The sequence below is a fragment of the Ascaphus truei genome, chromosome 5, assembly GCF_040206685.1.
Source record: "Ascaphus truei isolate aAscTru1 chromosome 5, aAscTru1.hap1, whole genome shotgun sequence".
Taxonomy (NCBI): Eukaryota; Metazoa; Chordata; class Amphibia; order Anura; family Ascaphidae; genus Ascaphus; species Ascaphus truei.
The window spans coordinates 270,063,874-270,076,433 of NC_134487.1; the positions used below are offsets into that span (position 1 = coordinate 270,063,874).

Sequence of the window (12,560 nt, forward strand, 5' to 3'; positions counted from 1 at the left end):
TGTATGCTTGAAGAGACTGCATTTGACTCTATACTCATTGAACACTGTATAGGAGGAACTGGTTGAGCCAGTTCCTTAAAATGTGGATTAGTTAGCCTATTTAACTCACCCTTTCTATTTTCTCCATACTGATATAACCCATATATATGCTATCTGTGGCATCACACCAGGAAAGGGTTTGCCACTGGACCAATTTTTCCTGGGTCACTCACCCTCCCTAACATTGCTATAGCTAATGTTCCCAGTTTTGGAGAATTAAATATGGTTGACAGTTATTTCGTGGCAGAGGATTAAAGTTCTGATTTTTTTTGTGTGTGTGGGGGGAGAGAGACACCCGGCAAATCCTGGTGGTATATATTTCTCCATGTGTGTGATCTCCAATGGACTATGAGTCAATCCTACAACCCCCATTGCTTGCTGCACTGCAGGTGTGAGAAATCTGTGCTGCTTGTACAAATGGAGGAGGGGAGGTAGTTTGACACACCCAAATGTAGCAATATACAACAAACTTTGAACCTTGATTGAAATAACAATATGTTTACTGTTAACATCTTTGCTGCCACATGGATCTGTAGTGCTTTGCTAGCCATTTCTTCTGGCAGTGATGGGGTTGATAGTTACACTTTAAAAAAAAAAAAAATATATATATATATATATATATATATATATATATATATATATATATATATATATATAAAGATTGGCTGCTCTACAAACCAGTTTGGGTTAGAAAAGCATTGTCCATTAATATGTTGCAAGCTACATTAAGCAGCAAAAGGGCTATCAGGTTTGGTCCTGTGTGTGGCTCAAGGGGCATCTAAGAGTTGGGTTACCACCAAATTAATGCACCCCTGTGGCAGCATATAATAATACAAATGCTAGTTGTTTCAATGTAGTAAATTAGGAATTGACAAGTGCTACAAGCCTTAATTATGTAAATTGGGGGTACACAGTCTCAGAAGCCCCACTGTCTGGACTTGTAATTAAATAAGATTGATGCATTTAGATTAAATGGGGTTGGAAAGATAAGCCCCAATAAACACAGACTGTATACGGTGTGTGTTTTTCACTCATAAGATCAGAGTACTGCAGAATCACCCTGTGATTGTAACAAGCTTAAATATTGCACTAGAATGGTTTTCTGAGCTTCCAAGCTGCAGCCCCTATTTGTCTGCAAACCCCTCTCTCCTCCCCCCAGCAGGGATCAAACAAGTGCTGAAGGAGGAGGGGCTGCTGCCTTCTTCCCCCCCGTTTGTTAAATCACTGAGAGAGGAGGGGGGGAAAAGAAAGCCCCTTGTTTGCAGAGTTAAGGCATGCAACAAGCACACAGCAGCTTTGCATGGAGAGAGACAAGGAATAGATGCCAGTGCTGAATGTGATAAGAATCTCGGAGCTCCTCCCCTGGTATAGACAGACAGTGTGAGGCAAAGAGAGAGAGAGAGAAGTGCTGGCTGCTCCCAGCTCATACACACACATACAGAGCACACCGGGACGGTGGCTGGGGCTCTGCCCGCTTGCTGCAGCCCTCGCTGGGTACAAGGGACAGCTCCTGCATCCTACTGCGGATCTGAAGTGGGGGGAGCTGGTTTGGGGAGGGAGGTGAAGTTCTTTTTATTTGGGTGGTATTTTTTTTTTTTTTTGCAATCCTGGTTTGAGTTGCACACGCTGGACTTGCTCGTGTGGATGTGACGCCGCGAAAAGGAGGCGATGAAGAACCGGGAAAGCGGTGGAGAAGGTTGGGGGGACGTGGGGAGACCCGCGGAGCAAGGTAACCAGCCTCGGGGAGAAGGGTGAAAGGGGTGCAGGTTCCCCAATAATTAAAAGCTGTAGGACGGACCTGATGATGGGGATAACTCATAGTTGGATGGTGAATGTATGTGTGCAACATATATATATATATATATATATATATGTATATGTATATGTATATGTATATATATATATATATATATATATATATATATATATCTCCCTCTACACCTTTTAGGTAGAGATTGCAAACCCTTTAGGCTTTAGTCCTTTATAAAAGTGGGTCGTGGGAGTTAAATCCCATTAACCCCTGTGGTGCTGGGAAGGGAAAAAATAGGTATAGCTTTAAGTCTTGTGGTATTGGACATTAGTAACGTTTGGTCAGAGGGAGAAGGGGGTAGTTTCCCTTAAGACCCCATTTCTGGGCTTGGGCGTCAACCCCAAGAGACAGTGATTAGGGAATGTGAGGGTGTAAGACTAATAGGATGGGGGAATGTGGAGATTGTGTGTGTGTGTGTATACATGTCTCTCATAATCTCCTGGACAGTGGGGGCAACCCCGAGAAGAAGGGGAAAGCAAGAAATTCACCCAGCCAAAAAAGAGGGGATTAGGGATGCTAAGGGATCATAATGGGATGACATCGGGAATGGCGCAATCCTCCAGTTTAGCAATGGGTAGCAAAGGGAATGTAAATGGGGTAAAGGGTAAGCTCCTATTAAATAATGAGGGGGTGGGGGGACCCTAAGATTCAATTCAACCAACTGGGATCATGAAAACAGGTCCCCAGAGTGGTGAGTTGGGGTTGGATATGTCCTACTTAACCCCTCCACAACTGGGGGTGACTTGAGGAGGGACAGGTGTGGAAGAGATCAGGTCTTGGTAGGGGGTGAATTTATGTTATTTTTCTCTCCCGTGTTTCGCAAACCAGGCGAAGTGGGGGTTGTTGTGTTTTTTTTTTTGTGGTGGTGGTTTTTCACGTTAAAAAAAAAAAAAAATTTTAAGCGAAAATGACAAAACTGAGCATGAAAAAGTCCAAGTGGATAGCACATTGCAACACAGAAGCAGGTGGCATTGGGTCACGTGACCCATGTATGTGTATAGATTAGAAACATGGATATTTTTTTCGCGAAAAATTCTGGCCAAACGTTTCGCGATCGTACGGTCACCTGGTATAAAAAAAAAAAAGTGGCACGGTCTCTTTTTTTTTTTATTGTGTGTGTGGGGGGGGGGGTTTCTTGGCATTACAAACTGTTGCACGCACACAAGGGAATACAAATAAATAAGGGAATAAAAAAAATACAAATATCTGGCAAATCCCCCCACATCTGAGACCCCATCGTGAAAATAGGGGGGCAGCTCAAAAGCGAAGATGTTCGTACATCTGTAGGGCTTCTAACGGGGGGCGGGGGATTCGGTGAAGGATTTCCCCCTGTTAAAGGCTTTCCACGCTGGAGGGGGCAGTGATGTGCAGTTAATAACGGGGTGGGTGAGACAAAAGGTTGGTCACACAGTGGGGGTGTTGACCCCTCTCCTCCCCTCTGTTGCTGGAGCTTGCTGTAGCTTAGCTGTGCTGAGCCTACTACAGAATATGAGGAGGAAACCCCGGAATATGACAGAGCTGTAGGATATGAATTCAAAGCATTGCATTTAGGTCCCGGAGATCTCTCTGTAAGGGGGTATTCTAAAGTGCACGGGCTGCATATGGTATTGGTGAAGTGCAGGGAATGGGGTGCACTGAGGTGGGTAGACTAAGGGGCTATAGCATGCACCCCTGTAATGGGGGGGGGGGGGGGGGGGGCATCCCATATACATATAAGCAGTGAGGGGTACACTAGATGTAAGGTGGACTCTTGTATATGAGAAGTGCTGAAATTTGTAGGGGGATCTAAAAATATTCTGCTGAGGGGAGTTTGACGTATTACATGGAAGAGGACCCCCAAATGTGAGCTTGGATGAGGTGCAACTATGGGGCTTATAGGGCGGTATGAAGAGGGGAGCTGTACATGAGGTTTGTAGGGGCGAGAACCTAATAATTGTGCATATAGGGCTTGTATCATAAGATTGCCGGCAGTGCCCACCTACGTATAAAGGTGCAAGGTGTGCCGGAGACAAGCTGGGGCTGTCACTGACCAATGTGTTGGGATTCCTAGACACGGGGTGGGGGTTATAGGGATGCTCCGGGTGTTGTATACTGTGCTGGGTTTGCGGGGCTTCCTGATACCAGTAATCCTATAGCAGCGCTATCTGTGCTTCCTGTGGCAGGGAGCGCTGCTCCGCTTCCCCCCCGCAGTACTGGAAGCCTCTGCCGATATCTGCAGGTGTCCGGTTGACACTGATCCTGCTGGTGTAGCGGGGGAGGCAGAGGGAGCAGAGCGGTCTGGAAGCGCATCGGGGCACTTCATGCACACGAGCTGCATTGCATGTAGCGGTGCCCGAGTCCTGGCTCCTCTTTCGATAGCGAGCAGCGCAGGAAGTGCCTTTCATTCATTGGGAAATGGATAATAATAATTCTTTTGGAAATGGATATGTTTAATATCATTTCTCTCCCGGTCTGTATTTTATACTCTCCTGTTTTTTTGCTACGTTTCCCTCCTTATGGGACAGGCTACAGGCTGATGTATTGTATCAGATGTTATATACCTATATACTGTATTCTTTGCGAAGCGCTGAGTACACTTTTGGCGCTATATAAATACAGATATACAATACAATATACCCCCCACTTTTTTTTTAAATGTGTTTTTGATTTTGCCCATCTATTTCAGAAATCCCACATTATCATTTGGCCAAGCGCCTTCTGTATGAGCAAACGCTGTTCAAACCAGTCTGAATGAACTGGTTCCTATGAGTTGGTGCGTCAGAAAATGCATCTGATCTGGTGCCTTTTATTATAAGAGTAATGAACGTGTGGGCATGTTCCAGATGTAGCACTGATTAAAAGGGTCATACAAACAGATGGACAAGGAACCATGCATGAGACCCCAGGAAAAGGACTAACTGCTGGTTATAGTTGATTTATCACCAAATGCTTTTTCTCTCAAAATGTATTCACTCTGCACACATTTTTCTTCATTCCCGTATGCACCACACAGCAGTGTTATCTTATCAAGATACATTGCACTGGGTAATAACATACATGTTGATCCAATGAAACCAAGCCTGCTGGAATTACAATACCCCATTATTTCCCATTACAAGTGGTGTGTGTGTGCTGTCGAGCATTCGTGATTTAATTTCATTGCCTTCAGTCATTTCATTTTAAAGTTTTTGCGTTTGGGAAGTTGAGTTGTCTACTTTGCTATTTTTTTTACTTTTTTGTTGCTTTTTGTGCTAATCTTTCTTAATTCCTTGTCTGTTTTTGTTCTTCGCAAGAATGCAACAGCCCTCATTTTCACGACCAATGTGGTGTGATCCTCCATGTATGTGGTTTGAACCTGTTTTAAATAGTTGTATTTTTTTTTTGCCTGTTTGTTAATGATAAATGTGTGTTTCTCCCGTGTATATTTTTTGCATGTTGGTGTTGCATGCAGTACCCGGCTGTCAGTTTTATTCTGCTTCATGACATGCTTTACATGTGGTTTTATACGCTTCTGACTTCAGTCATGTAACAAACCATTTTGTTGAAGTCTATTAATTAAATGGAAGCGCTTTTTTTTTTTTTGGTTAACTTTAATAACACGAGTGACTAAGTGTGTGTTTTTTTTATTTATTTTTTTACAGTTGATTGCACTTCACACTTCATATTTTGTTATCCGTTTTTGTTTCTGCCTATCTTTGTATTTTTTTTGTGTACAGCATTTTCGTGCAGTATGGCCATATGAGGAAAAGAGACACATTCTTTTTGCAGCCAAGTTAAGATACCTTTTTATTCAAGTAATTTATAACCCATTAAAAAAAAACTGCGCTATTGCCCGTTATCACATAAATTGGGATTGTTTTCGTATGCAATGAAAGCAGTGCCATGGCATGCTATGGAAAAATGAAAGGGTTTTTGGTACAGTAATGACCAGTTGCTTGGGTCACACCTTTTGTGTATATCCACAAACACATAAATAATCTCAGCATGTCATGTCTAGTTTGGTTAATGAATGTCTGGGTCCGCAGCAGACTCTTAAGAGCTGGCAATTCTTCTGCCTGTCACTGCATCTCCTCTCGAGCTGCTCTGTGAAATTAGATGTTTGCTTGCGATCAGTCTTGGTTTTTGCGCTGCTTTCATGGCTCTGCCAGGCTGGCGACGGTGAAATGTAGAGGGGCTTGTTTTATTATTTGCATTGATCATAGTTTTCTCTACTGTCGCTGGTATTTAGATGGTTACTTCTGCATAAAATGCAGGAGTGATGTGTAGCTGCTTTTGATATGCGACTAGACGTTGTTGGAAATGGACTGCTCAGCCTTAACCCTCTTAGCTCTTCATTCTGACGTGGTCGGTTTCTACACGGATCAGTAAATGTCGGCTTTCCAATGTGTATAGTAAGATAATAAAGAAGTGGTGTTTTCTAATGGATCACCAGACTTTTGGGGATTCGGCTGAAAAAAAGATGAATGGGAGGGGGGCGGCTGAGCATTAATTAAGCACTGCAAAATTTGGGGTTCCTTCAGATGAGTGCCCATTTGGCTCTAGCTATTCATTATCTGATGGAAATACAATTACTGTTGTGCTCCACGGCAGTACGTCAGACGGTGTTGCAGAGACTGGATAATATTCCAGTTTATTCCAGACACCGTACAATCGGAACAGTCATGCAGAAGAGCATTTATTAAGAGGGACGCTTCTTTAAATGTATACACGGTTAAAATAAATAAATACAATCCTCCACTGGCATCTGTCCATCTGTTTCGGTGAACAATTGATGGTAAACCAGTATGTTTGAGTTAAAACTCAAAGGAATAAGAGATTTAAAAAAACAACAAAAAAAAACCCCCACTAAGGTGATAAAAGAAGTGGGACCGACAGACGCTCCATTGAATCAAAATACTCATTTCCAAACCAGAAGGAAGATCAGAGATAGAAGAGCTGGTGTGTGTGGGAGAGTGTCTCAGCTGGCATCAGTCATGTACAGTAGCTACAGAGAGCTGCTTAACACTTGTTGTATTGGCAGAAAAACATCCATCTGTATTTCTTTTACTTTGCATCCCTCTCCGAATTGTTGCCTCCGATTTCTGTCCCCTCTGCACTCCCATCCTTGCAGCCCCCGAGCTAGCAGCTTAACGCTAATCAGTAATTAAATTGGAGTGTATGCATTTAGGTACTGTACACGTATTTGTATTTAAATAAGCAATCCCTCGGTGCAAGGTGCAAGCCCATTTTTCAACGCCGTTTGTAATTCAAATTGTGCTTTTTGGTTATATGTTTTTTCTTAATCTTAAAATCAATTTGAAGCGACGCATCTTAATTACAAATACCACATAAAAATGAGTTCCTTTCCCTAATTGATTCTTTGTAGAACCTCCTCTCTTTCCCCCCTCCCCTCTCTTTCCCCCCCCTCTCTTTCCCCCCCCTCTCTTTCCCCCCCTCTCTTTCCTCCCCTCCCTCCCCTCTCTTTCCCCCCCTCTTTCCCCCCTCCCCTCTCTTTCCCCCCTCCCCTCTCTTTCCCCCCTCCCCTCTCTTTCCCCCCTCCCCTCTCTTTCCCCCCTCCCCTCTCTTTCCCCCCTCCCCTCTCTTTCCCCCCTCCCCTCTCTTTCCCCCCTCCCCTCTCTTTCCCCCCCTCCCCTCTCTTCCCCCCCCCCTCCCCTCTCTTCCCCCCCCTCCCCTCTCTTCCCCCCCCCCTCCCCTCTCTTCCCCCCCCTCCCCTCTCTTCCCCCCCTCCCCTCTCTTCCCCCCCCCCTCCCCTCTCTTCCCCCCCCCTCCCCTCTCTTTCCCCCCCTCCCCTCTCTTTTCCCCCCCTCCCCTCTCTTTTCCCCCCCTCCCCTCTCTTTTCCCCCCCTCCCCTCTCTTTTCCCCCCCTCCCCTCTCTTTCCCCCCCTCCCCTCTCTTTTCCCCCCCTCCCCTCTCTTTTCCCCCCCCTCCCCTCTCTTTTCCCCCCCCTCCCTCTCTTTTCCCCCCCTCCCCTCTCTTTCCCCCCCCTCCTCTCTCTTTCCCCTCCCTCCCATCCCTCTCTTTTCCCTCCCCTCTCTTTCCCCCCCCTCCCCTCCTCTCTCTTCCCCCCCCCCCATCCTCTCTCTTCCCCCCCCTCCCCTCTTTCCCCTCCCCTCCCCTCTCTTTCCCCTCCCTCCCCTCCCCTCTCTTTCCCCCCCCCTCCCCTCTCTTCCCCCCCCTCCCCCTCTCTTCCCCCCCCTCCCCTCTCTTTCCCCCCCCCTCCCCTCTCTTTTTCCCCTCCCCTCTCTTCCACCCCCCCCCACCCTCCCCTCTCTTCCCCCCCCCTCTCTCTTCTCTTTCCTTCCCCCCCTCGCTTCTCTTTCCTCTCCCCCCCCCCTCGCCTCTCTCATCTGCGGTGTTTCTGTGCATGATGCCAGAAGGCAGGCAGCACAGTATGGAGAATCTCATAAAATGAAGCGTGATTATGTATGTAATTGAATGGTATGCACAGTTCTAATGCACTGCTATAATGGATGGCAGGAGCAGACTTCCCTATAATGCAGTTTCAGGGCTGTGGACGCTTCAGAAAGCTGTGTTTTTTTTTTTGCTTCCAAATCTCCCCACCCCCCCTGAGTAATGCTTTGAATCATACAGATTTATGGATGGTTCCTTCAATATGCTGGGAGAGTCAGCCCCATAAAAAGGAGGAAAAACGTACTTATGCATTTTGAAAAAGAAATATGCAGTGAGAGACGGAGAACCTGCTGTGGTGGTGTGTGGGAGAAAAGGCACTTTATAAGACCATCTATATATTAAAATATATAAATGGTATAGTAGATGTTTTATAGGTATGTTTGATTTCACTGTACATGGCAGATTTTTTTTTTATCAGAGTTTCTTTACAAAATGTTTTCGTACAAGTTGCTTCTTGTAATGCTTTTTTACACAATCTATTTGAAGCCGAAAATTGAGTTTTTCAACAGATACAATAATTGAAATAATGTATTTTGTGTTAATATAGTAATAAATACACATGCATACACACACTATATCTTGATAAAAAAAAAAATTGAGTTGAGTCTGTTCTTTAAATATGTATTTTATTACCTGTATTGCACTGTTTTATCAGATGGTAGTTTAGTAAATGTTAGCCCCTTATGCTGTGTACATGTAGTGAGCGAGCTTGTTTGGAAGTGGTGCTTGTGGTTTGCAGTTACACTTCTGAGTGTGGCGGTGCCTTTGGCTCAAGTGTTTTGCAGGAACCCCTTGGGGGTCAAAAATTGTGGTACCTTAACATTTGAAAAATAAACATAATTATAAATTGCCCACGTTGATTCATATATGCATCTTCTACTGTCACCAGTCCGTGTTACTTTACTTTTTTATCTTTTACGGGCTTGGAGCGATAGAAGTGGCATAGTTTCCATTCGTACCAATTCCCCCGCGAACATTTTAACCCCGAGTTGCGTAAAGCTTTTTATAAAAATCACAGGCTGTCACTGAATGAGTCACACTGCATGCATCATATCGATGACACCTTCTAGAAACCCACTTGCCATCGCATTGTTTTTAAAGCTGGAATAGCCCACCTTCGGCCCTCCAAATGTTTCGTTTTTTTAAAAATATTTTTTACTTTCCCTAAACAAGGGGGTGGTCTCCCTGAGCTGTGATCCCTTGACTTCCAAGGATGACTCCCTCACCCACCCAGATCCCAAGATATTTGTTGTATTTAAAAAAAATTTGGTGCCAATTTTTATGCAAACAAAATACATGCAATTTCCTATTGGCCATCGCAGACCCTGACCCAGCGGCCATTTTGTATTCACCAGGCAAACTTGCTTGAGAAATGGCTGCTCCCTGGAAGTCAGGGAACCTTGGATACATTCCTGGTTCATGTGGGTTTTAAAAAAAAAAGTCTTTGGACTAAAAAATATACATTTTACTGTTTGGAAGGTGGATACTAATTTATTGAAAAAATTTTTTTTTTGGGGGGGGGGGCATTACAAGCTGTATATTTTGCCTTTTTGGCACATGCTGGTGGTCGATTGGTAAAGCCCATGAACAATGAGTTGTTGCAGGTGTTGTCCTCTTGCTCCAACTACCATTGGGGGGCACTGTAGAGCAGGAGTGGCCAACTCCAGTCCTCAAGGGCCACCAACAGCTCAGGTTTTCAGGATATCCCTGCTTCAGTACAGGTGGCTCAGTCATTGACTGAGTCACTAGTTGAGCCACCTGCTGAAGCAGGGATATCCTTAAAACCTGGCCTGTTGGTGGCCCTTGAGGACTGGAGATGGCCAATTCTGCGGTAGCGTTTGAAGTCCATCTTGGTGAGGGAGGTTCGCACCAGGCAGCTCAGCTAATGCCAGTAACTAGGGTTGCAATTTGATGCTCCGTTGTAAACTTCAGCGTTCCACAGGGTTGCAACCTAAAGAATAGATTGCTTTCTAACAAGCCCATGATTTGACACTCCAACTCCAGATCCCCTGCCAAGGCCAAGACTTTATTTCTTAACGCGGAGAATCGAAGCATTCAAAATATACCGTATCCCTTTCCTGTCCTCCGTAGAAATCCTAAAATTGGCTCACACAGGCGGCATCGCTGTTCCTTTTTATGGGAGGAAACTTCAGGCCATTTAAAGCGGTCAAAAGGCTACAGTTTTTACAAGCAGATGTTTCTAGCGCCCCCAGCATAAAAATGATTGGGAAGAATCCCTGTAGATGTCTTAACAATTTTATATTAGTAGGAGAGCTTTAAAATGTAACTAATTTGGTAACGTAGAGGTCCGCATCATGTGTAGCAGTAAAGCTGTAGGGCTGCTACTCGGCGGAATCGGGCAATTGGTCGCGGCTTTATTTTCGTGGCTAAATCTCCGTCGCCGTTTGGCGGCAGAGGACCCGCCGCCACTCTTGCTGGATACTCGGCCGCCGGTCTGCTTCGCCAACGGAAGTTATTTTAAGGGTTAATTTAGTGAGTAGGGAGTTATGGGTTTTAGGGTAAGGGATTAAGCTTTTTGGGGTATTTATTTATTATTTATTTATAAAATATTTTACCAGGAAGTAATACATTGAGAGTTACCTCTCGTTTTCAAGTATGTCCTGGGCAATGGGATTAAGCGTGGGTTAAGGTTTTTAGGGTAGGGGTCAGAGTTGGTATTTGGAGGTTTTTTGGGGTAAGGGCTATGGTTGGGTGCTTACCCTGGCGGCAAGAGATCCCCCGAAGCGCTGTGTGTTATAATATTATGTCATGTGTATTACTGCTGTGATGCGCTATGTACCTGGATGGCGCTATATAAATTAAGTTATACATAAATCTACTGATTCCTTTAGGGCAGGCCTGCACAACAGTCCTCGTGGGCCGCAAACAGGCCAGGTTTTCAGGATATCCCTAAATCGGCACAGCTAGCTCAATTAGTGGCTCAGTCATACTGACCCACTAATTGAGGCAGCTGTGCTAAAGTAGGGGTATCCTGAAAACCTGGCCTGTTTGCGGCCCTCGAGGACTGGAGTTATGCAGGCCTGCACTAGGGGTTTCGGTGGCCCTGAACTCCCTCTTAAACTGCACCCCCCCTACAAACACAGCAGCAAAAGACATATGGACGTAATCAATTTCTATGTTCTTCATATGCCTGTAATTTTCTGGCAGGGCGGCTGCTTCACAGGACAGTGTAGAATTTGCCATCATATGAGACCACTGAGGAGGGAGCTGTATTGCAGCTGTGTTTAGCAGCCACTATATTAAGTGGCTTTCCTGCCACTCCCTCACCAGCCGTGACCCCCTGCAGGACCAAATGGTACAGACTGACAGATGGGCAGGTTTTGGGTGGTCGCAAAGATCTCATCCCTTTTGATTGTCCGACGCTGGAGATCTCGAGCCGAGTGATCATTCCCTAGTATATGGATGTGAATCACCTTTGCAAAACTATTGCTAACGTTTAAGTGAAAATTATCCCAGTGTTTTATGGCGCCGTTAAGTTGGAGAAGCAAATGAGAAACCGTTTGCCAGCCTCTGACTTTAGGCAGCTTTTTCTCTCCTCTTTCTCTCCTTTCTTTCTTTCTTTCTTTCTTTCTTTCTTTCTTTCTTTCTTTCTTTCTTTCTTTCTTTCTTTCTTTCTCTCTCTTTCTCTCTTTTTCTCTCTCTCTCTTTGTCTCTCTCTCTTTCTTTCTTTCTTTCTCTCTCTCTCTCTCTCTCTCTCTTTGGGGCCTATGCAGAGAGCAGCGCTAGAATAAATTGGAGAGTTTAAGAAAAAGTAGCTTTAATGGAGAGTTTTTTTCTCCATATGCAGAAATGGGCGAAATTCGCAATTTATGGCATGAATGCGTGTGGCGAGTTTAAAAGGGAGAGATGCGCGCTGCAGAAAAGTGAGAGAAAAAAAAATCGCATTTTTTTCCCCCCTATGGCCGGCGAGCTACAGCTTCTTGCCAACTTTTTTTGGCGGAGGTAATTGTAGAAAATCGCGCCATTTTCTTGGCGCGAAAAGCCGCTAGATGGCGATCGCTCCTTTCTGAATTCGGATATTTTTAACACTGGCGAGATGTAGGTTCTCGCCAGCCGCGCGGCGAGATTCAGAAATAGAAAAAAAAATGGCGTGTTTTTCGTACCTCGCCATTTTCTGCTGTTTTCTGCGCGAATTTTTTAAAAAAATGGCGAGATTTACTTTAGCGCTGCTCTCTGCATGAGGCCCTTTGTGTCTCTCTCTCTCTCTCTCTCTTGTCTCTTTCTCTTTCTTTGTCTCTCTCTGTCTCTCTGTCTCTCTCTGTCTCTCTCTGTCTCTCTCTGTCTCTCTCTGTCTCTCTCT

At 44.9% G+C, this 12,560-nt stretch overlaps 1 protein-coding gene across 8 annotated transcripts in view; it reads left to right on the forward strand.

Moving 5' to 3' along the window:
* Positions 1 to 1,309: 1,309 nt before the first annotated feature.
* The window catches only part of PCDH1 (protocadherin 1), a 154,274-nt gene continuing 143,023 nt past the window's right edge, over positions 1,310 to 12,560 (forward strand). For all 8 annotated transcript variants that reach the window (XM_075602018.1, XM_075602020.1, XM_075602021.1 and 5 more), the window contains exon 1: positions 1,310 to 1,768. In XM_075602018.1, coding sequence (XP_075458133.1) covers positions 1,708 to 1,768 — 61 coding nt within the window. In that variant the 5' untranslated portion in view covers positions 1,310 to 1,707. The remainder of the gene's footprint in view (positions 1,769 to 12,560) is intronic.